Raw genomic sequence first — 20534 nt, 5'->3', positions numbered from 1 at the left:
ATTTACTACCCAGGCTACATTACAGAACTCCACTAGTTTTTTAAAAAGTAAGTGCATTTCGTGACTGCCACATGATGCTGTCTTGGCCCCCCAGAATTTAATCACCCCCCCAGGCCCTCCCATTCAGCAGCCATGATTAGGGGCCAGAAAAAAAATTAAAATGCATGGAAAGAGGTTAAACATGCAGAAAGATGATTTCCTTTTCAAAATAAGGATGTACCTAATGTTTGAATAAAGAGCCTCTTGTGTTGCAGAGTGGTAAGGCAGCGACATGCTGTCTGAAACTGCCTATGAGGTTGGGAGTTCAATCCCAGCAGCCGGCTCAAGGTTGACTCAGCCTTCCATCCTTCCGAGGTCCGTAAAATGAGTACCCAGCTTGCTGAGGGGTAAACGGTAATGACTGGGGAAGGCACTGGCAAACCACCGCGTATTGAGTCTGCCATGAAAACTCTAGAGGGCGTCACCCCAAGGGTCAGACATGACTCAGTGCTTGCACAGGGGATACCTTTACCTTTTTGATGTCTGAATAAGACTGAGCAGCAGCCGTAAGTGATCATGTCATGGCTCTCACAGTCCACGTCTTCAGTGGAGTTTGTTGCTATCTAAGAAACTGAATATATCTATCTGGTGACTATGGTAGGTCCAGGACTTAGAGATGAGATTTCACTTCTAGTTGTTGAAGGGGAAGTAAAAGAGATCCACATTACAAAGGGCTCTGCATTCCTGTCCATGTGAACAAGGATACAATTTGAACATGTTTCACTCCATACAATCCTGTCTTTCCAACAGCCTAAAATCATCCCTAATGGACTCAGTTTTTATGGATGTATTTTAGTTCAGGTTTTTAATTTATTTACATTCGTGTAATGTTACTGTTTTAAACTGAGGCCTCACGGATGAGACGAAAGGGAAGATAAAATCAAAATCTTTAAGAAAGTATGGTAATTTTTATATGGTTAATTATGTTTGCGGCAGCAGCAGCCCTTCCATCTACCTCTCTGAACAGCTGATATTCAAATTTAGCAGATAAATTTAGCAGTTCTTAAGTAAGAGTAATTGGTTTACTAACAAGAGCAGGACAGACTGTTACAGGGCAAATTTCTAAGGAGTGTTCAGGATGAAAGAGGCTTCAGCAGAAAAGGATGGAAGTCACTTGCTTGGGGAAGCAAGAATAAAGATCAAAATACATATCAGAGTAGAAAATGGCCCTTAGTGTGAGCATATTATTTATTATATTTATATACAGCCCTCCCCGGAGGCTGTTTCCAAGATGCCACCAATACACCCACTATTCTTATTTGCATGTTTATTATCTGTGACTTGGATTGCCCGGGCTAGCTCCATCTCATCAGATCTCAGAAGCTACGCACTGGTTATTATTTGGATGGGAGACCGGAGCCATGCTAGAGAGGCAATGTCATCTTCTTTGTCTTGATGCCTGTGTTTCAAAAATGTCACAGCAAGCTGATGTTAGTGGTACTCCTATGTAAGATGGTGTTAGTGATAGCTTTAAATGTGCAGGATGTAGTGTTTGTCCCTTCATCTGGGAGACTAAAGAAATAAGTTTTAAAAGGTCTTGCGTCGTTTCAGTAGCTAATTAATATGGTGTACCTGTTCCATTATTACATGGAGTAATATCAGGACCTAGAGAAATGAGGCACCTTTAGCAGGTCATTTTATAGAAGCGGGCCAGAGTGAGAAAGAGTTCTGTTTTGAAAGTCTTTACTCCTCATAAACATGAATGCACTGTCAGTGAGAGCATTTCTGTAAAAGGAGGTGTACTATATTCACAAACACATTAGTTTCAGAGAAACTTTGTATTTTGTAAAAAAACTTTATTAGGAGTTTCCTAGATGACAAAGATAGTGAGTGCAACAAAATATGACTACATATCATACAAAACATTATTATCAAAAAAGCCCTTAAGATTTATTAGGAGTATCCTCCCCAATAAAAAAAAGCCAAACTAAATTAGCTTTCAATTAAGCCTGACACACCTTAACACTTGAAAAGGAAACAGGTGGATCACCGTGTTGGTCTGAAGTAGCAGAACAAAGTTCGAGTCCAGTGATCCCTTTGAGACCAAGTAAGTTTTATTGAAAACAAAAGGTTCTGTGAAGATATCTGAAGTAGTGTGCTTACACACCAAAGCTTATATATCTTGTGTTGGGCCTCAAAGGTGCCACTGGACTTTGTTCTACTTGTAAAGAATATTAAACAGTTTTCAATGCACTGATTTGACTAGCCTTTAATGTAAATGCCAGCGAATCTTTACAGAACACTTTGTTTACATCTCTTTCTCTAAAATCACCAACTGCTATAACATAGGAAATTGTACATTGCAGAAAGATCAGATCTATTCACTTCCTATAAAAATGGCAACATCAGACACAGGCCATACTCAAAAGTATCAAAACAGGAAAGTCAAGACAAATAAAACAAAATATCTCTAGAAAATGGCCTTCTGCCAGCAAAAGTACATCATTATGAACTCTCTGGAATTTATCATTGTGGATTACGTCTGTCTGGGCACCTTGCCAGACGCACCAGCAGTCGCTCGGGCAATCTATTCTTTGCTGCGGTTACCAGAGCCCCGACCCAAAAAGAGTTTAGGCTGAAGTGCTGTGGAAGAAGACCAACAAGAGTCAGAGCAGGATGAAAAACTGCCAAGAACTGTCCCTTCGTCACAGGCTCCCCATTGCCATGAATGAAGAAAGGTCGTGGAATGCATGGTCTTGCCTCCAAGTATTTGGAAACAGCCACAACAACACAGGGCAACGACTGCTTTCCCCGACCCAAGCGGAACACAAATCTTTCTGGGCCAATGCCCAAAATACGCAACTGAATGCGAAAGGAGTCTTCTAAGAACGCAAAGTCATTGAGGCGCAGCAGTGCTGGATCCAAGGAAGTCTGATTTTCAGTCACCATCTCCTCCGGCCTCAGCGCTGCAAACCACGCTAAAAGAAACATGGCCTGGAACAAGACGCGGTCATACAAAGTGGCGCATACACTGTTGATTGCTTCCAGGAGGCCATGCAGCATGTCCAGGGAGAGGGGTGTCCACCCTTTTGTTTGAATGTCGCCCCGTCTGTGCAAGCCAATCACCAGGCGAGGAATGAGGAAATCTTGAAGGGGGTCAGGAAAATGCAACATCCGGGAGATGTACGACAGTCCTGTGAGGTATGCAATTATATTAGGTGAAGGCAGCCGCTGGGAATCCAGAGCTGTCAAGAAGTCCCGGATCTGTTCTCTTGGAAGAGGCCAGGCAGACGGCCACCCTGACCCCTCTCGGAAAGCAAGAAATTTGCTCAGGCTCATTTTGTGCATTCTCCAAATTCTGGGGTGACCTGAACGCTCCACTGTTTTCAGTGCTTCCAGGGGCCAAGAACCAAAATGGCGCTTGGCTTGTCTTCTACAAAGAGGGCAATCTGGAACAAGAGAAAGAAACGGATGATCAGCAATGGGCTGCAAGCAGGAGAATGGGCTAAAGGATCAACCCAACAAAACTCATTGAGGTGACTGTGAAATCCAGCAGGCTGCAGAATCACACACAGGGCAGTGACTCAGGTCTCAGCCCATTGACATCAATGGCCTTAGACTGGAGTACCCCTGCATAGGATGGTGGGGGAAGTAATTCTAAACAAGGACCAGACGGAATTCTGGGGGGCTCAGAAGACTCTCCAAAAGACAGAGGAACAACTTTTGAGTCCAGGGGCACCTTTAAGACCAGGGAAGATGTACTAGATTTCGAGGTATACCCTTTTTACGTAAACGGCCCCAAGTCTTATGGAAGGGCGGTATAGAAATTTAATTAATAAACAAACCAACAAGCAATTCAAGGCGTGAGCTTCGGTGGGCAGGCACACTTGCTCAGTGCCTGCGCAGGAAAGCCCCCGCCTTGAATAAGTCCACGGTCTTAAAGGTGCCACCGGGCGCAACATTTCGTTGTGCTCCTTCAGACCAATACGGCGACCCACCTGGAGAGTCTTTGATGGACTTCCCGCGGCCGCTTGCGCAGGCGGAGACAGCGAGGCTTCCCTCCAGGCGGGAGAGAGGGCGGCGAAGCCAGCTCGACATGGCAAACCCACGTGCGAGGGCTGACCTTGCATGGACGCCCAATGCCGCCGCCGCCCCCCTTGGAGGAGGAGTCCCGCGGAGACCGGCGGGCAGCCCCGTCGAGCGCGGCGTTTCTCGCACGCGGAGGCTCCCCGCCCTTCTGCGCGTGCGCAGAAATCCATCCCCCCCCGCCCGACGTGTCCCCGGAGCTCACCATTCCCGGGGCGGTGTTGTTCTTCCGCGGCTCCTCCGGCAGGTGGCGCTTCCGCCTGGTCGGCGAGGTCCTCCTCCTCTTCCTCCTGCTCCTCCTCCTCGCGGAAAGTGGCGGCAAAGTCGGGGCGAGTGCGGCTGCGCGGCGTCGGTGGCGGCGTGCTTTCGGCGTGTGCGGCGCGCTCTTGCCTCTGGCGAAGCACCCAGCCCAGCCAGCGCAGGTCCGGCTCCTCGGCCAGCAGCGCCAGGAGCTGCCAGAAAGCGGAGTCGCGCTGGGGCCTCGCCGAGGCTGGGCGGCTGCTGCTGCTGCTGCTGCTGCTATTGCTGGCGGCGGGGGCGGTGCGGGGGCGGGTGCTGCGGGCGGCGTCCATCCTCGGTGGGAAGAGCGGGCGAGGCGAAGGCCGAAAGAAAGAGCGAGTCCGGTGGGGGAAGCGCTTGGGGGGGCCAGGCCGGGCAGGCGGCATTTATGCGGGGCCCGCGCCGGGCGTGGCCAATGGGAGCCGGCGGCCCTTGGATTCGGACGGGCCTGATTGGCCGGAGGCGGCCCTTGCGTGGCCCCAGTCCGGGTCCCTCTGGTGGCGGAGCCGGAAGTAGAGATGCGGGCCTCCACGTGGGGCCGGGGATTCCCTGGAATTACAGCTCATCTCCAGGCAACACGGATCAGGTCCTTGGAGAAAGTGGATGCTCAGGAACGTGGACTCGACGAGCTTTATTGGCAGTGGCGGCTAGAAATATAATACATAATAATAAATAATATTAATTATTATTCACTGACGACCCTCACCATCACAGGCTCCATCCCCTAATTTGCTGCAGTTTCCTAACCTTGATCTGGCAATCCTTCAGTAGCAGGTCAATATGGCTATCCCTGTGCCAAATTCCCCCAATTCAGTGGGACTGAGTGCTGAGAATGTGGCCTTTTTCATTTTAATGGCAAAGAACTAGATTTAATCCCAGAGTTTGGAGTCTGCCAGCAAAGGCCACACGGGTACATTTTACTAAAATACCAAGCTATGGCTATAATCTTATGCACACTTTAAAGCTACTTTATTTATATCTCATGTTTCTTCTCAGTGAGGGCCCAAGGGCACTTACATTATTCTCCTCCATTTTATCTTCAAAACAGTTCTGTGAACTGCTAGGCTGACTGGCCAGCAAGCTTCCACGGCAGAGTGCAGACTCATCTGGGTCACCAAAATCCTAGTTCAGTGGTTCTCAACCTTCCTAATGCCGTGACCCTTTAATACAGTTCCTCATGTTGTGTTGACCCCCAACCATAAAATTCTGCAAGTGTTCTTTCACAGAAATTAAATTGAAACTGACCAATGGCGTGAAGATCCATTGTTCATAATTCTATATAAATTGGTTTTATGCCAGCGTGTCTCATTTCAGTTCTGCTTCTTGTCCCACTATGTCGATCTTGCTCTTTTCCACTGCTCCAGACAAACGCTCTATCATGATCTACCCTGCAGGGCTGTTGTGTGGATGGCATCCACACATATTTGTGTGTAAGATCATGCCGCATGAGTTTACTAGAGTGAGGAGGGCTTAAGACTATGTGTTAACATTCTTTCCAGGTAGTTTTTAGAAAGTTTTCAACTTGGACCAGAAACAGATTAGAGCAGTGGTCCCCACCCTTTTTTCAGCTGGGGACCGGCAGGGCAACTGCCCCGCCCGTGCAGCATGCATGCGCGGCCAGAATTGTGCATTCGTGGCACTTTCGCGCATGTGCAAAATTGCCGCGCATGCTCAATGCGCGGCCCTGATTCCCTCTCCCCCCCCTCCCGCAGTAAGAAGCTTCCCAGGCCGCAAGCTTGCGGCCCGGGAAGTTTTTTACTGCGGGGGGGGCGGGGAGAGGGAACTGCGGCCCAGCGCCCTGGCCTTTGCGGCCTGCCACCGGGCCGCGGACCGCAGGTTGGGGACCACTGGATTAGAGCGCTTACAAGTTTATCCTGGACCCCAAATCATCTTGAAGTAGATAGAGAACATCTTCTGAATTTAGGTGCAGAGGCCTAAACATAAGGATGCAGAACTCGGGCTGCAGTCTTAAGAAACCTTTTATGGAAGTAAACCACAATGAACACAACAGGACGTGCTTCCAGTAGACTTGTGTTCCCGAAGTTGAGTGCTATAGGAAGTTCTAGTGAACACATTTTTTTTTTGTATGTTGTTGGCAGGTGTTTCCAGTGCTGAAAGAAAAACAGCCATGTGGTTAGCCTATTTCCGTCAGTGTATCCATAGTCACGTTCACCACTACTTTTGTGGTACACAGAATTATGATGTATGAAGAAGAATCCAGAGATTAGACTATGTGGTTCATGACTCCAATGGCACTTTTAAGACCAGCAAAGATGTATTCAAGGTGTGAGCTTTCGAGTGCATGAAAGCTCACACCCTGAATACATCTTTGTTGGTCTTAAAGGTGCTATTGGACTCTATTTCTGTTGTGCTCCTTCAGACCAACACAGCTACCCACTGGAATGTAATAGTTCATGACTGTAACATTATTCTACTTACTGTTGCTAGTGAGGACTTTCAGAACACACTAACCACAGCACCCCCAGTTCGAGGCACATCACTTTTCTATTGAACCAGCCCAATATGAATACTGTTTTCCCTGGCCTGACAAGTGTGTCTCAGAAATATAGTAACTGAACTGGCATGGAAACAAAATATAGGAGTCATGTCAACAGACTTGGAGAAAAATGTGCTATCCTTCTAATGGAAGTTTAACATGTGGAACTGTGCAGTTGGAAATTTCATGGCATGAAGGTAAGCAGCATTAGCTGCCCAATAACATTACATTCAGCCTTGAACAGAATGTATTTCTCCAGGCTGTTGGCCACCTACATAAGAGACAGTTCACCACTTATGTCTACCTTGTAAGAGGGGAACAGGAGCAGGGACAGTGAACTGTTTCACTCAGCTTTAAGAACCTGCGTAGGGGTTAAGAGCAGCAGACTGTCATCTGCTATATATTCCCTGTCATGTAAGAAGATCATAGTATGATGAAGAGTGCTTGCACTTGTAAGCTCACGCCCTGAATAAATCTTTCTTGGTATTAAAGGTGCTACTGGACTGTGATTTTATTGTGCTACTTCAGACCAACACGGCTACCCATTTGTATCTATCTGGAGAACAGGGTTTGATTCCCATCTCTTCCACATGCAGCCTGCTGGGTGGCCTCGGGCAAGTCACAGTTCTCTCAGAGCTTTCTCAGTCCCATATATCTTACAGGTTATTTGTTGCAAAAAGATGAATGGAAAGGTGTTTGTAAGCCATTTTGGGACTCCTTTGGCCAGTGAAAAGAAGGCGATAAAAATAACAGCTCTTTTTTGAATAAAATCACAAACTACTTGTCATGATGTATGAGAGCCAATCCCAGAATCCAACCATCAGATAAGTATTGCTCAAGAGCCAATTCAGCCATTCAGAAGTCTGAAAGATAATGGCATCTTTACTGTACTTGTAAAACTAAACTGTTGTCCTTGGTAGTAATCTGTTTTAGGAAATGAATATATAGGACATTCTTACCCTACCCTCCTCTCAAGAAGCTCAGAACACTGTTTTCCCCCTTACAACATTATTCCCCTTTACTTGATTTTATTGTCACAACAATCTTGTGAAGTAGACCAGTCTGGGGGAGGATGGCCAAGGTCACCCAATAAGTTTCAGGGCAAGTGTGGAGCCTTCTGGTGAATACTCTTAGAATACCTCTTAGTTAAGGGGTAATAGTGGCTCTTTATCACTGTGTTCCCAGAATCCACGTTTTATTAATAAGTTGGGTCAAAGTTAAGTGCATTTTAGGAAAAGTTATTTTTATTATTAAGATTTTCGAAGATTTCAGTTTGCTACACAAAGGTTCTATCAGCAAAACAGCATTTCCCACATCATATTCATGTAGCTTTCACCTATGGATTTCCAGGTCTTTGTGTGGAAGTTAAAGACACAATCTTTTGTGGAAAAGGTAGCAATCCTATCTAGATTGGCCGTAATTTTTCTGGAAGGCCTTAAATGCAGAAACATACCAGGTAAGTCTGCCCTCAATAGCCAGCTAAGAGACATCATGATCTCCCCATTTGGAGGAAGGGAGAGCAATGTTGTAAACCACTTTATTGAGACATTACACAGCTGTTAAAAGATAAGAGGAGCATCAGTGAATAAAAACAGTTGAATGCTGTTGAGGCAATCCCACTGAAAGATTTTGTTTGTGCTGATTAAATTACACCTCAGAGATGCCTTTTAAACAAGGGCTATATAAACTGACATTTAGGGGGCAAATGATCCAATTACATTTCAAGTACTTTGGTGATGGGCAACTTTTGTCAAGATGTTTTTAAAGAGTGCATAGATGCAATAGCAGCCTTACATCAGCTCCTCTGGACAGTTAAGGAATATGGTCACAGTTGCAATTACTCTTTAGCACATTGAACATTGAAAACAAAGATCATGGCATCCGGCCCTCTCAATTCCTGGCAAATAGATGGGGAAGAAATGGAGATAGTGACAGATTTTATTTTCCTGGGCTCCACGATCACTGCAGATGGGGACTGCAGCAAAGAAATTAAAAGACGCTTGTTCCTGGGAAGGAAAGCTATGGCAAATCTAGACAGCATCCTAAAAAGCAGAGACACCACCCTGCCAACAAAAGTGTGTTTAGTCAAGGCTATGGTATTCCCAGTTGCAATGTATGGCTGCGAAAGTTGGACCATAAGGAAGGCCAAGGGTCAAAGAATTGAGGCTTTTGAACTCCGGTGCTGGAGAAGACTTTTGCGAGTCACTTGGACTGCAAGACGCACAAACCGGTCTGTCCTAGAGGAGATCAGCCCTGCCTGCTCCTTAAAAGGCTAGATCCTGAAGATGAAACTCAAATACTTTGGCCACCTCATGAGAAGGAAGGACTCCCTGGAGAAGAGCCTAATGCTGGGAGCAATTGAGGGCAAAAGAAGAAGGGGCCGACAGAGAATGAGGTGGCTGGATGGAGTCACTGAAGCAGTCGGCGCAAATTTAAATGGACTTAGAGGAATGGTAGAGGACAGGAAGGCCTGGAGGATCATTGTCCATGGGGTCGCGATGGGTCGGACACAACTTCAAATTCCTAAGTAGATGGGTTGATGACTCAGAGGTTTTGAACTCATTTATTACGAGGACTAGATCTGAAATAAATGCTATTTTGTCAGGCTGGGCCATGGTGTGCCATAAAATGTGCAGGGCCAGACACAACAAGCAGGGCTCATTTGTCCCAGTCAAATGAAATTCAAATCTCTGGGCCAATCCCTAATACATGCTGCTGAAGGTCAGTGGTGTCCTCTGATCATTCAAAGTAATTCATACATAAGAATGCTGGATGGAGAGAAGCACCAGCCAGCCATTGGCTCCTAATTGCTACAAACCACCAGGTATCAGAGCATCTCAATGGAGAGTGGAGTTTAGTCTCCTTTGAATGCCTGTGCAAGGTGATTTCCATGTGAGAAATGACAAAGTCCTGGTCAGGATCTAAAAAATGAAACATCCAGGCGGCATATGAAAGTCCTGGCAAGTACTTCAGTATTTTGGGTGAAGACAGATGTTGGGAATCGAAAGCTAAAAAGAAGCCTCTAAAGCAAGAAACCAACTCAGACTCTTCTGTACATTTTCCAAGACCTCCGGAGTGGGCTGAATGCTCCACTAATCGGTGCTTCCAAGGGCTAGAATGTCTATTGGCTTGACTTCTACAAAGACTAAGAATCAAAAGGCCAGTGAGAAATCACAGTGAGAAATACATGCAATAGAACAAGTTACACCAGTTTATGGAAAGAGGCAAGAAAGCAACTTTACATTGTGATAAAATAATCTGGATATCATGATGCGATGGTCTTGTCCAATTTTAGACAAAAGCTTGAGTGAAACTCCAGAGATTTCCCAAAGTGGAAACAATAATTGGATTCCCCCCCCCATTTTATTATTTTCATTTCTTAGAAGATGAAGAGTACAGAAAAGAAAAAAGCAGTTGCTAGAATTTACAGACATTTTAAAAATTCATCCCAGTGTCTTTGGAATTCTTCAATTGGTCTTTGGGTTACCATATTTGTTAATTTAGCCATCACAGCAATTTCTCCAAGTTTCTCACATGAGTCCATCTGTGGCATTTATTGCTGTTTCCATCTGCAGGATATAGTGAGTCTTGCTGCTGTAGTTGCGTGGAAGAAGAATACTGCTGGAAAAACACTCAACATAATCTTTGGCACACATGGAAATTTACATTTAAATAAGATTTGCAATTCATGAATATTCAAAAAATTTTTAACTAGTTTACAATTCCACCACATACAAAAAATGTTGGAAATTTCATGAGACAGTTGGATCCTTTTTTCAGGTGGCAGAATTGTAAACTAGTCAAAAAATTAGGTGTTCGATACCATCTAAATTTTATACCAATTTTCTCGTGGGGCCTGGCATTTAGTTAACTTTACAGTTTTATTGAAGAGCCTCTTGTGGCGCAGAGTGGTAAGGCAGCTGTCTGAAAGCTTTGCCCATGAGGCTGGGAGTTCGATCCCAGCAGCCGGCTCAAGGTGGACTCAGCCTTCCATCCTTCCGAGGTCGGTAAAATGAGTACCCAGCTTGCTGGGGGGTAAACGGTCATGACTGGGGAAGGCACTGGCAAACCACCCCGTATTGAGTCTGCCATGAAAACGCTGGAGGGCGTCACCCCAAGGGTCAGACATGACTCGGTGCTTGCACAGGGGATACCTTTACCTTTACCTTTACAGTTTTATTCCATAGGTGTTCCCAATCTTCCCAATGGGTGGATCCTTAATGAAATCTCCAAGGAAAAGAGATAAAGCCATGATTGCATTACCTGAGGAAGACTAGAAGTGTAAGTGGTTTCTTGATGAGGGACAGGAAGCTACCTAGGTGGGACAAACTTTGTGATTTCTTAACTGCTCGGCCAGGTAAAAGGGGAGGTAGGACAAATGGGATTAGTAACACCTGTAAAAGTTGTATTATCCTGCAGATTTGCATTGTTATTTCGGGTGGAGAGAGTGAGTCAGTAGTTAATGAGCCTTTGCAGGCCCACAAAGATCTCATCTGAAGAGTCTTGTATATGTAGGTTCCTTCCTGTTTGAGAGAAGAGGGCAATTGGGTCAGTTTTTATTCCACTGACCTCCATCTGTCCATTTCAGCCAATGTGTAAGGGATGATGGAGAAGGGTGTGTGAGCAAACTTCCTCCAATGTGAAAAAGGATCTGGCCACTAACATCTCACCCTGTTACCAAGGAACTGGTACTGCAAACAACATGATTTAATATAGACCCGTGCAGCAGAACAAGAGGAGGTTCTGTAGCTGCTTTATCACTCTTCACTCAGAAACAAGAGATGACTCAGCCAAGAACAGGAGCCTAAGATGAACTCCCCACCCCACCCCATGTACTGGATTGCAAGGAGGCTTGCTTTCTGCAAACACTTATGTAGGAATTATCGCTCAAAAAAACCCCTCATTTAAATGGATATATTTTACAGATTACAGCAACAGAATCTCCACCACCCCACCCCAGACACCTCTATGAGACTTTGGAAGGAAGATATTAGGACGTTGTGTTACATACTGTTGGTACTATATATAATTCCATGTAATTTGTATCATATAATGGTCTATGTAAACCACCCAGAGCTGCAAAGAAATGGGCGGTATAGAAATATAAACAAATAATACATGAACTGGGCTTTTTTCAGGAGTGCTTCCCCAAAGCTGAGGTTTGTGTGAGACATTATTGGGCAGCCCCATCAAGCTCACTTGGGCAGAGCAGCAGAAAGACATATAAACAAATGACATTTCTCCTGCACTGAGCTCCCTGCCCCTTCTTCTGCCTTTGGGAACCCCCAGCCTCAATGTCCAACAGGACCCCAGGGCTGTTCCCAGCATGGTGGTGTCCTTGCCTATTTCCCCAGATGGTGGCCCTTCCTCCTCGACTGCTGGCTCCTTTTGAGGGAGATAGTGCCAGCATCAGGGCCACCGCATCTGCGTGTCATTATCACCTCAGTGGGCTAAGCCACAGCTTTTGCCATAGCCTCACCAGTGGCACCTTCTTGCTGGCAAAGCACCCAGCCCATGTGTATCCCCCTGAAGTTGCCTCCTTGTGCTCATTTTCAGAGGTTTACTGCCTCAGCCTCCCAGGGGACTGCTCTGTTGCGTCAGATGGTGGCTGCTCTTGTCCACATACGTTTATGCTGCGATAAAATCTTGCTTGCCTTTAGGGTGCCACTAGAGTCCTGTTTATTTTTGTCGCAACTGATAAACACAGTTACCTCTGTGCCAACTTCATTATATTTATTATTTTTTTATTTTTATTTTTAAAATGTATATACTGCCGCTCCCCAACAGGTCTCACGGCGGTTCACATGATAAAACATTAAAAATACAATAAACCCCCAATTTACCCAATTAGGCAATAAAACGATAGAACAATACAACAGGCTGCAGTAGGCATCCTCTATAGTCAATTCTAATCCCATCTTGTTCAGTTTGGGGCCACACCATCCCTCCAGTGAGAGAGGGAGCTGGTCCGATGGACCCTGGGATCTGACTTGGAAACCCGGGACTCTGCCCTGGCCTCAACCGTATGCCTGGCGGAAGAGCTCCGTCTTGCAGGCCCTGAGGAAAGCTGGTAACTCCGGCAGGGCCCTCAGCTCTTCCGGGAGCTCATTCCACCAGGTCAAAGTTATCATGAGAGGAAATACTGTAGTGTGAAGTGAATTGTTAATGGCTTCCTGTAACCCTTAGAACTGAGTGAAACAGCAGATTATAGCATAATCTTATTGAACTGCAATCCTGTGCGCGCGGGTAGGAAATAAATCCGATGGAAGTCAGTGTGGCTAATTCCTAGTTATTTGTGCATAGGATCATGCTGACTGGGTATACCTGGGTAGGGAGCCTAAAGACTATGCATGAACCTTCCAACCAGATATTTTCAGAATGTTTTATTTGGACTAGGATCAGAGTAGGCCCAGAACCGTCTTGAAGTAGATGGGGAACAATATATTCTTCTGAATTTAAAAGTGCATGCCTAAACAATAAGTATGCAGAATGAAGGCTCAGTCTTAAGAAATCTTTCTTGTTATTAAGCCCCACTGAATAAAATGGAGGGTACTTCCAAGTAGATCTGCTTCAAGGTCGTTCACAAAGTTGCACGGAGTCCATGGGGGCTTGTTTCTAAGTACACATTGGGTTGCTTCCACCTTACATGCATTTATTTGAGAATAAAGTTCACTAAACTTACCGAGACTTACTCCTGAATAAATATGCATGAAGTCTGGCGGCGCACAAAACCAGCTGCATGCTTGCTGTAGAAAATGATTGTTTTTTCCAGGCGTGTAATGAGACATCAGTTGGGGAATTTTCTTGAAATCAACCATGTACTAGTTTTAAAACTAATTTTGAAGAAGGAGGATTATTCTGAACACAATATTTTTTGGCAGGTGTTTCCGGTGCAGGAAGAAAAACAGCTCTGTGGTTAGGCTGTTTCCATTAGTGTATCCACCATCATGTTCACCCAACCAGCAGCTTTTATGCTAGACAGAACTATGATGTATGAAGAATCCAGAGCTTAGAGCAGGGGTGGCCAAGCTGTGGCTGTCCAGATGTCCATGGACTACAATTACCATGAGCCCCTGCTATTACTCTACATACTGTTGCTGGTTTAGTGAGGACTTTAGGAACATATCAACACCGTAGTATCATCATTTCAAAACACATCATATTTCTATCATACCAGCCCAATGCAAATACTACCTTCTCTGGTTTCAGAAATGATCCAGTTGAACCTCTCCTAGCAGAGAAATAATAGATGGTAACCAGCTTGCCAACAGTCCTGGAGAAAATGTGCTGTCCTTTTAATAGAGGGTTATGGAAATAGGCAGCTGGAGGTTTTCATGGCATGGAGGTAAACGGCATCCTCTGGTCATCCCGAGCTGTATGGGAAGAAATAAAGTAAATAGCATCCCATTAAGCCTCGGATTAAGGGACAAGGCATTTTTATCCAGGCTGTGAGCAACCTATGTAGGAGAAGATTCACCGCTTGCTAAATTTGTGTCTCGCTAGCAGAAAGAAGCTGGGCCAAGCAAAAACAACAACAACAAAAACACAAACTCTTCATCATAAGCCAACCCTAGAATCCAAGGAGCAGCTAAGTAATTGCTCAAGGCCCAATTCAGCCGCTCAGAAGTCTGCAAAAGATTTTGCTGTACACGGAGAAATACACTAGTCCCTGTTCACCTAGAACAGTGGTTCTCAACCTGGGGGTTGGGACCCCTTTGGGGGTTGAATGACCCTTTCACAGGGGTCAGGGCAGGGGGAACAGCTTGGCCAAGGGGGCGCCGCCACTGTTGCCGCTTCTCCTCCTAGACTCAATTTTTGTTCTTCCAAATCATTGTTTTTTTGTTACTCAGTTCGTAACCAGCCCTTCTCTCCAAGGGGGTCCCAAAGTGGCTGACTTCGGTCCTCTTCAGTTTCATCCACACAACAGCCTTGCGGAGTAGATTGAGATAAAGCGTTCGTCTGTCTGGAGCAGCGGAAAAGAGCAAGATCGGCATGGTGGGACAAGAGGCAGAACTGAACTGAGAAACCCCGGGGGAAAAACCCAAATACAATCCTGAACAATGGATCTTCACACCATTGGTCAGTTCCGGTTTAATTTCTGTGGAAGAACACTTGCCTAATTTTATGGTTGAGGGTCACCACAACATGAGGAACTGTATTAAAGGGTTGCGGCATTAGGAAGGTTGAGAACCACATATCTGGAAAACAAATACATATTTGTATGTCACGAAGTTTAGTAGATAAAGGGAAGATTAGTAGATAAGGGCAAGTATGTACCATGAAGATTTTAGTAGATAATCTCCCCTCAGCTATCGTTTGTGCTTATTATATCACACATCAAAGATGCCTTTTAATAAGGTTTTCTAAACTGACATTTAGAAAAAATGATTCCACTATTTCCATTCCACTATTTCCTGTACTTATTTGCTGATACTGATTCCAGTGTTGGAGAGTGGCGTTTTATGAAAATGTTCTTGAAGTGTGTGCCTTGAAGGAATAATGGCCCTTCCATCCACCTCTCTGGACCATTCATGGCTGGCCCCCATGTGGATTAGAAAATCCACACAATAGGCCCAATTGCAACTCAAATGCAGAGCACAAAAACTGCAGGGAGAGGGGAAGTGATTCATAAAAAATTAATTTGTTTTAACATCTGCAGAAACCTTACAAGTAATGTCTGTACATGGAAAGACATTACTGAAAGCAGATACCTAAATTTAGGCAGGGTTTACAGTGGCCACCTCAACCCCAAAAGGAGCCTGACATAGCAGCGGCCACCACCGCCAAGAGCAGAACATGATTGGGATGGGGGTGGAAGAAGAACAGGGGTTTGGGGAACATGATGTTGGGATGTTTCTGGAGATTGAAGATCTATTTTTATTTATTTAGATATTTCTATCTTGCTCTTCTCCCCAGGGAAGACCAAAGCAGCTTACAAAATCATTCTCCCCTTTTATGTTTTAGCTTCACAACAACCCTGTAAGGTAGGCCAGATTGAGAAAGAGCAGCTGGCCCAAAGTCATGCAGCAAGCTAGCATGGCAGAGTGTGGAATAGAGCCTAGACCTGCCAGGTCCTAATCTGATACGCTAACCACTACACTGCACTGCCTCTACATTGGTCTGGTGCCAGCTGCAGTGTAGTGATTAAGAGCAGTGGACTCTAATCTCAAGCACTGGGTTTGATTCCCCACTCCTCCATGTGCAGCCAGCTGGGTGACCTTGGGCTAGTCACAGTTCTCTTAGGGCTGTTCTCTCATAGCAGTTCCTTAGGGCTTTCTCAATCACAAAAGGGTGTCTGTTGTGGGGAGAGGAAGGGAAAGGGACAGGTTGTAAGCTGCTTTGGGACTTCTTCAGGCAATGAAAAGTGGGGTACAAAAACCAGATCTTCTCTCTGTTGCATTTAGTATTGCCCACTCTGATGACAACAGGGTTTGGAGAGGGGCGTGGGGGTCTGTATTAGGATATAGGACCTTCCAAAGCAGCCATTTCCTCTGATCTCTCCTGGAAATCAGTTGACAGCCCAAGAGATCTGCAGCTGCCACCTGGAAGTTGGCAGTCCAACTGCCTTCACTTGCAAGGAGATAAAAGCTCTGCAAGCAAGTCTCTTGAAGCGAATGACCCTCCACTTTTTAAAGCCCTCTGTCAGCTTTTTATTCGGTCAGGCAGCCAAGTGTACTTCGCACTTCATCCGAAATGCTTGACTTTTAAGACTGCTGGGAGCTCTGAAAAAGATTTATGATGACGGTTTTCAGGACAGCTGGCCTGTATCGAAGTCCTCCCCCCCCCCCACACACAGCCCTTTGGATATCCATGGAAGCTATTTAGATCCCCTTTCCTGCTCAACAAGCCAGCTACCATTTAGGGCACTCTCCTTATTGACAGAAGACGTGCTTGAAACACGCCAGTGATATCCATCAGCTGGTGCTGTGCCCTTCCCTCCCTCACCAAGGCAGAGCCAACCGTCTTCGTTCTTTTTCTGTACGCGGGTTCCTCACTGGGAGCCATGGCAACCGAGGCTGCCATTTCCTTCCTGTTTCCCAGGCCAGGCACAAAGTAACTACCTTAGAACTACTCCTTCTGACTGGAAGGAACTAGCTAGGTCAGTGCCACACATTGAGGGGAGATTATATATATTTATACATAATTTATATATATTTATATATATATAAATTTTTAAATATTTAAATCCCCCTGAATGCTCATCCACCCTAAGTCCATTCTGGACAAGACCATGTGGCCAGAAAAGGATCCGCTGAACATAGCTTTAGGATTTCAATTTCAGATTCGCCCCCCTCTGGATGCGGGCCGAATTCCTCCCTCTCGCACACCCCTTATTAGCTTCGTGAAGGATAAAGAAACAATTTCCCCTCCCCACGTGGTTTACAGCTAAATGTGGGACAGCATCTTTACAATTTACCTTTTAAAAGAGAGATTTTGGATTCAACTATGGTTGCCAAGAGGCTTGGGGGAAATAACTTGTCGCTTTAATAGAGGCTTTGTGTGTAGAAATGGGAAGCTGCCTTTTGGGGGGTGTAGAGGTAAATAAAATCACCTGGTAAATAATATCCCAATAAGCCAGTATTCAAAGGACAGGTAGGTTGCCAACACCTGAAATACCTGGAGAACATTCCTCCGTTCATGTTGCTTCTTACTGATCATCGAAATGGATGTGTAATGTCATGCACAGTTGGAGATTCCTCCTTGATCTGGTTTTATCAGTGCTCGATTTGTTTCACCCAACAGTACCCCACAATGGTTTGAACAGTGTAACATCCAAAATCACGCAGCCAGCTCTGTCATGGGACGTTCCCGAAGGTTTGCAGGGAGATGTCAGTCTAGGAAGCGAACTCAAAATCTATGTGACTCCAAAGAAGTCTACCCTCTGAAGTGGCCATTTCCTCTGGAGTACTGATCTCTCTAGTCTACTCTACAGATAATCTGTAATTCCAGAAGAACTCTACATAGAGGTTGGCTTAATAATAGTTTTTATTAAAGGTAAAGGTAAAGGCATCCCCTGTGCAAGCACCGAGTCATTTCAGACCCTTGGGGTGATGCCCTCTAGCATTTTCTTGGCAGACTCAATACAGGGTGGTTTGCCAGTGCCTTCCCCAGTCATTACCATTTTACCCCCCAGCAAGCTGGGTACTCTCAGCCTCATGGTCAGAGCTTCAGACAGCATGCCGGCTGCCACCCTGCGTCACAAGAAGCTCATTAGTTTTTATTAGGCTTGATCAAAATAGAATAAATGCCTTCCTTGTAGAGTTTCCACCCTGTAGGGAGAACCTGGAAACCTCCCAGAATTACAACTGATCTCCAAATGACAGCAATCAGGTCCCCAGGAGAAGATAGCTGCTTTGGAGGGTAGACCCTGTCATTGTGCTCAGTGGAAATCCCTCCCCAGGCTCAACTCACAAATCACCCAACTCAGAGCTGGCTTCTCCCTAGGGCTAGAGGCTTTAAAAGTGGGAGCTCAAAAAGCTTGCCCACTGTTTTGTGTCATTGTGGGTGTTACTAGTAAAGAAACCCTGAGCATGTGGCTTTTGTGCACTTACCTGCAAATTCTTTTCACTTTGTGCTAGCCGCAAGTGTCATGGCCCACTGGTAAAGGCCTGCAATTATTAGAAATAGGACACTGAATTGGTGTTGTGGTTAGGTGTGTGGACTTCTAATATGGTGAGCCGGGTTTGATTCCATGCTCCCCCCACATGCAGCCAGCTGGGTGACCTTGGTCTGTCAGAGCACTGATAAAGCTGTTCTGACTGAGCAGGAATATCAGGGCTCTCTCAGCCTCACCTACCTCACAGGATGTCTGTTGTGGGGAGAGGAAAGGGCAGGCAAATGTAAGCTGCTTTGAGACTCCTTTGGACAGTGAAAAGTGGGATATAAAGACCAAATCTACTTCTATTTTATAGACCTCAATCAAAAGCGTATTTCCTGTGGTTCCTGGTGAAAAACAAAACAAAAAAGCAGAATAAAGTTTGCATACCGTGGCACCTTTCAGACCAACAAGGTTTTAGTCAAAGTATAAGTCCTAAAGGTGCCACTGGACTCAAATTTTGTTCTGCTGCTTCAGACGAACAGGGCTACCTGCCTGAATTTTAAAAAGCAATTCACCGTGAGGATAGTCAGTTTGCCATGGGGACAGATAGTAGAGTCAGTGTGATGCAACGTTTAAAGTGCTAAACTATGCCTGGGAGGAGATCCAAGGTCAAATTGTTGTGTCTGTAACCCTGCCAAGGACCAAGGCACAGCTAGAATGTAATTGACCAAGGTGCAGATAGAACCTGTGGGCCAGATCCAGTTAGTTTAAACTGAAATTGAACAATACTGTGCATAGGCAGGAAGATCTGGTGCAGAGATAGACAAACTGCGGCCCTCCAGATGTCCATGGACTACAATTCCCATGAGCCCCTGCCAACTGGACATCTGGAGGGCCGCAGTTTGACTACCCCTGATCTAGTGTTTGCCTGTTATATAAGTTGGGGCTTTTCGGGGGGGGGGGCCGGTTGATTCAGCTCAAAGAGCTCAAATCTCTACCAATGTCTGTGCCCACCTCTGAACCCACGGATTTAACACAAGTCACTGCTCATCATGAAAACTTACTGGGTGACCTTGGGCAAATCAACCTATGTCTTCCTAACATGCTGGTCATAAAGATAAAACAGAAATGGGTGGAAAATGATTTAGTGACCTTGGGTTTGTAACTATTGACTAATTATGGTTACAAACCTAATTAATATGGTGGATGGTTAAAAGGGGCAGCTTCTAATCTGGCGAGCTGAGTTTGATTCCCTGCTCCTCCACACGCAGCCAGCTGGGTGACCTTGGACTCATCATAACCCTGATAGTGCTGCTCTCACAGAGCAGTGATATCAGGGCTCTCTCAGCCTCACCCACCTCCCAGGGTGTCTGTGGTGGGGAGAGGGAAGGGAAGGGGATTATAAACTGCTTTGAGACTCCTTCAAGCAGTGACAAGAGGGATATAAAAACCAACTCTTATTCTTTGGCGTTGAGAGACAATAAAAAAACTCCTACTGTTTGAGTGCAAGCACTTTAGTAAGACTGAAAGAACTCTTGGAAGCCCAGCTCTAGCATTTTACGTGTAATTCTTAGGTTGCCAACTTTTTGTATTAGCCCTTGTTTGTCTGTCTAATAATTTCTTGATCTGCAAACTGTAGCTCAGGAGTTCCGAAGCTTTTTGTAGCTGTGTGAATTTTGAGAAGGGTTGGGGTGAGATGAAGATTGCTTCCATAGAAGGCAGGGCCAAAACTCAAATAGCTGCTCCAGGTGGTGGAGCTAAATAGAATGCCTCATACCTCCAGGGAGAATGGAAGGAAATCCTCAAGGGGGAGGGGATGGACCCATGCCCCAAGGAAAGCCCAGTTGCTTCCCGGTCTTCCTCATCCACCTCATCCACCAATAGAAAGCTCTTTCATTTGAATGAGGGAAAAGAGTAATAAGCTCCACCCACTTTCTGAAAAGTTCGGCAGGCCCCACATTGGGAAATCCTGCCCTTGCCAGTGACCACGCTGATCCCCTTGCTGTGGAAAGCTTCCCCTGTTGATGGAAATTGCTGTTAGCTTCGGAGTGTAATAAACCAGTCTTTTTTAGCAGGTTGCTGTCTTTTTGACAGTGCCTTCTTAAGTACCCAAACAAAGCTTATGTGTCACAAAACAACTTTTATTATGAAACC

The 20534-nt window shown here is 45.6% G+C and overlaps 1 protein-coding gene across 1 annotated transcript; it reads right to left on the bottom strand.

The window, feature by feature from the left end:
• Window positions 1-1856: 1856 nt before the first annotated feature.
• LOC143819411 (uncharacterized) lies at window positions 1857-4102 on the bottom strand. The gene is made up of 2 exons (XM_077301046.1): window positions 3978-4102; window positions 1857-3428 (listed from the first exon to the last, which is right to left on the bottom strand). Exons 1-2 carry the CDS (start codon window positions 4075-4077, stop codon window positions 2506-2508), a joined length of 1023 nt encoding a protein of 340 aa, XP_077157161.1. The 5' UTR covers window positions 4078-4102; the 3' UTR covers window positions 1857-2505.
• Window positions 4103-20534: the final 16432 nt, after the last annotated feature.

The sequence above is a fragment of the Paroedura picta genome, chromosome 10 (assembly GCF_049243985.1).
Source record: "Paroedura picta isolate Pp20150507F chromosome 10, Ppicta_v3.0, whole genome shotgun sequence".
NCBI lineage: Eukaryota > Metazoa > Chordata > Lepidosauria > Squamata > Gekkonidae > Paroedura > Paroedura picta.
The sequence above is the reverse complement of the archived record's forward strand: the minus strand, read 5'-3'. Positions and strand labels throughout refer to the sequence as shown.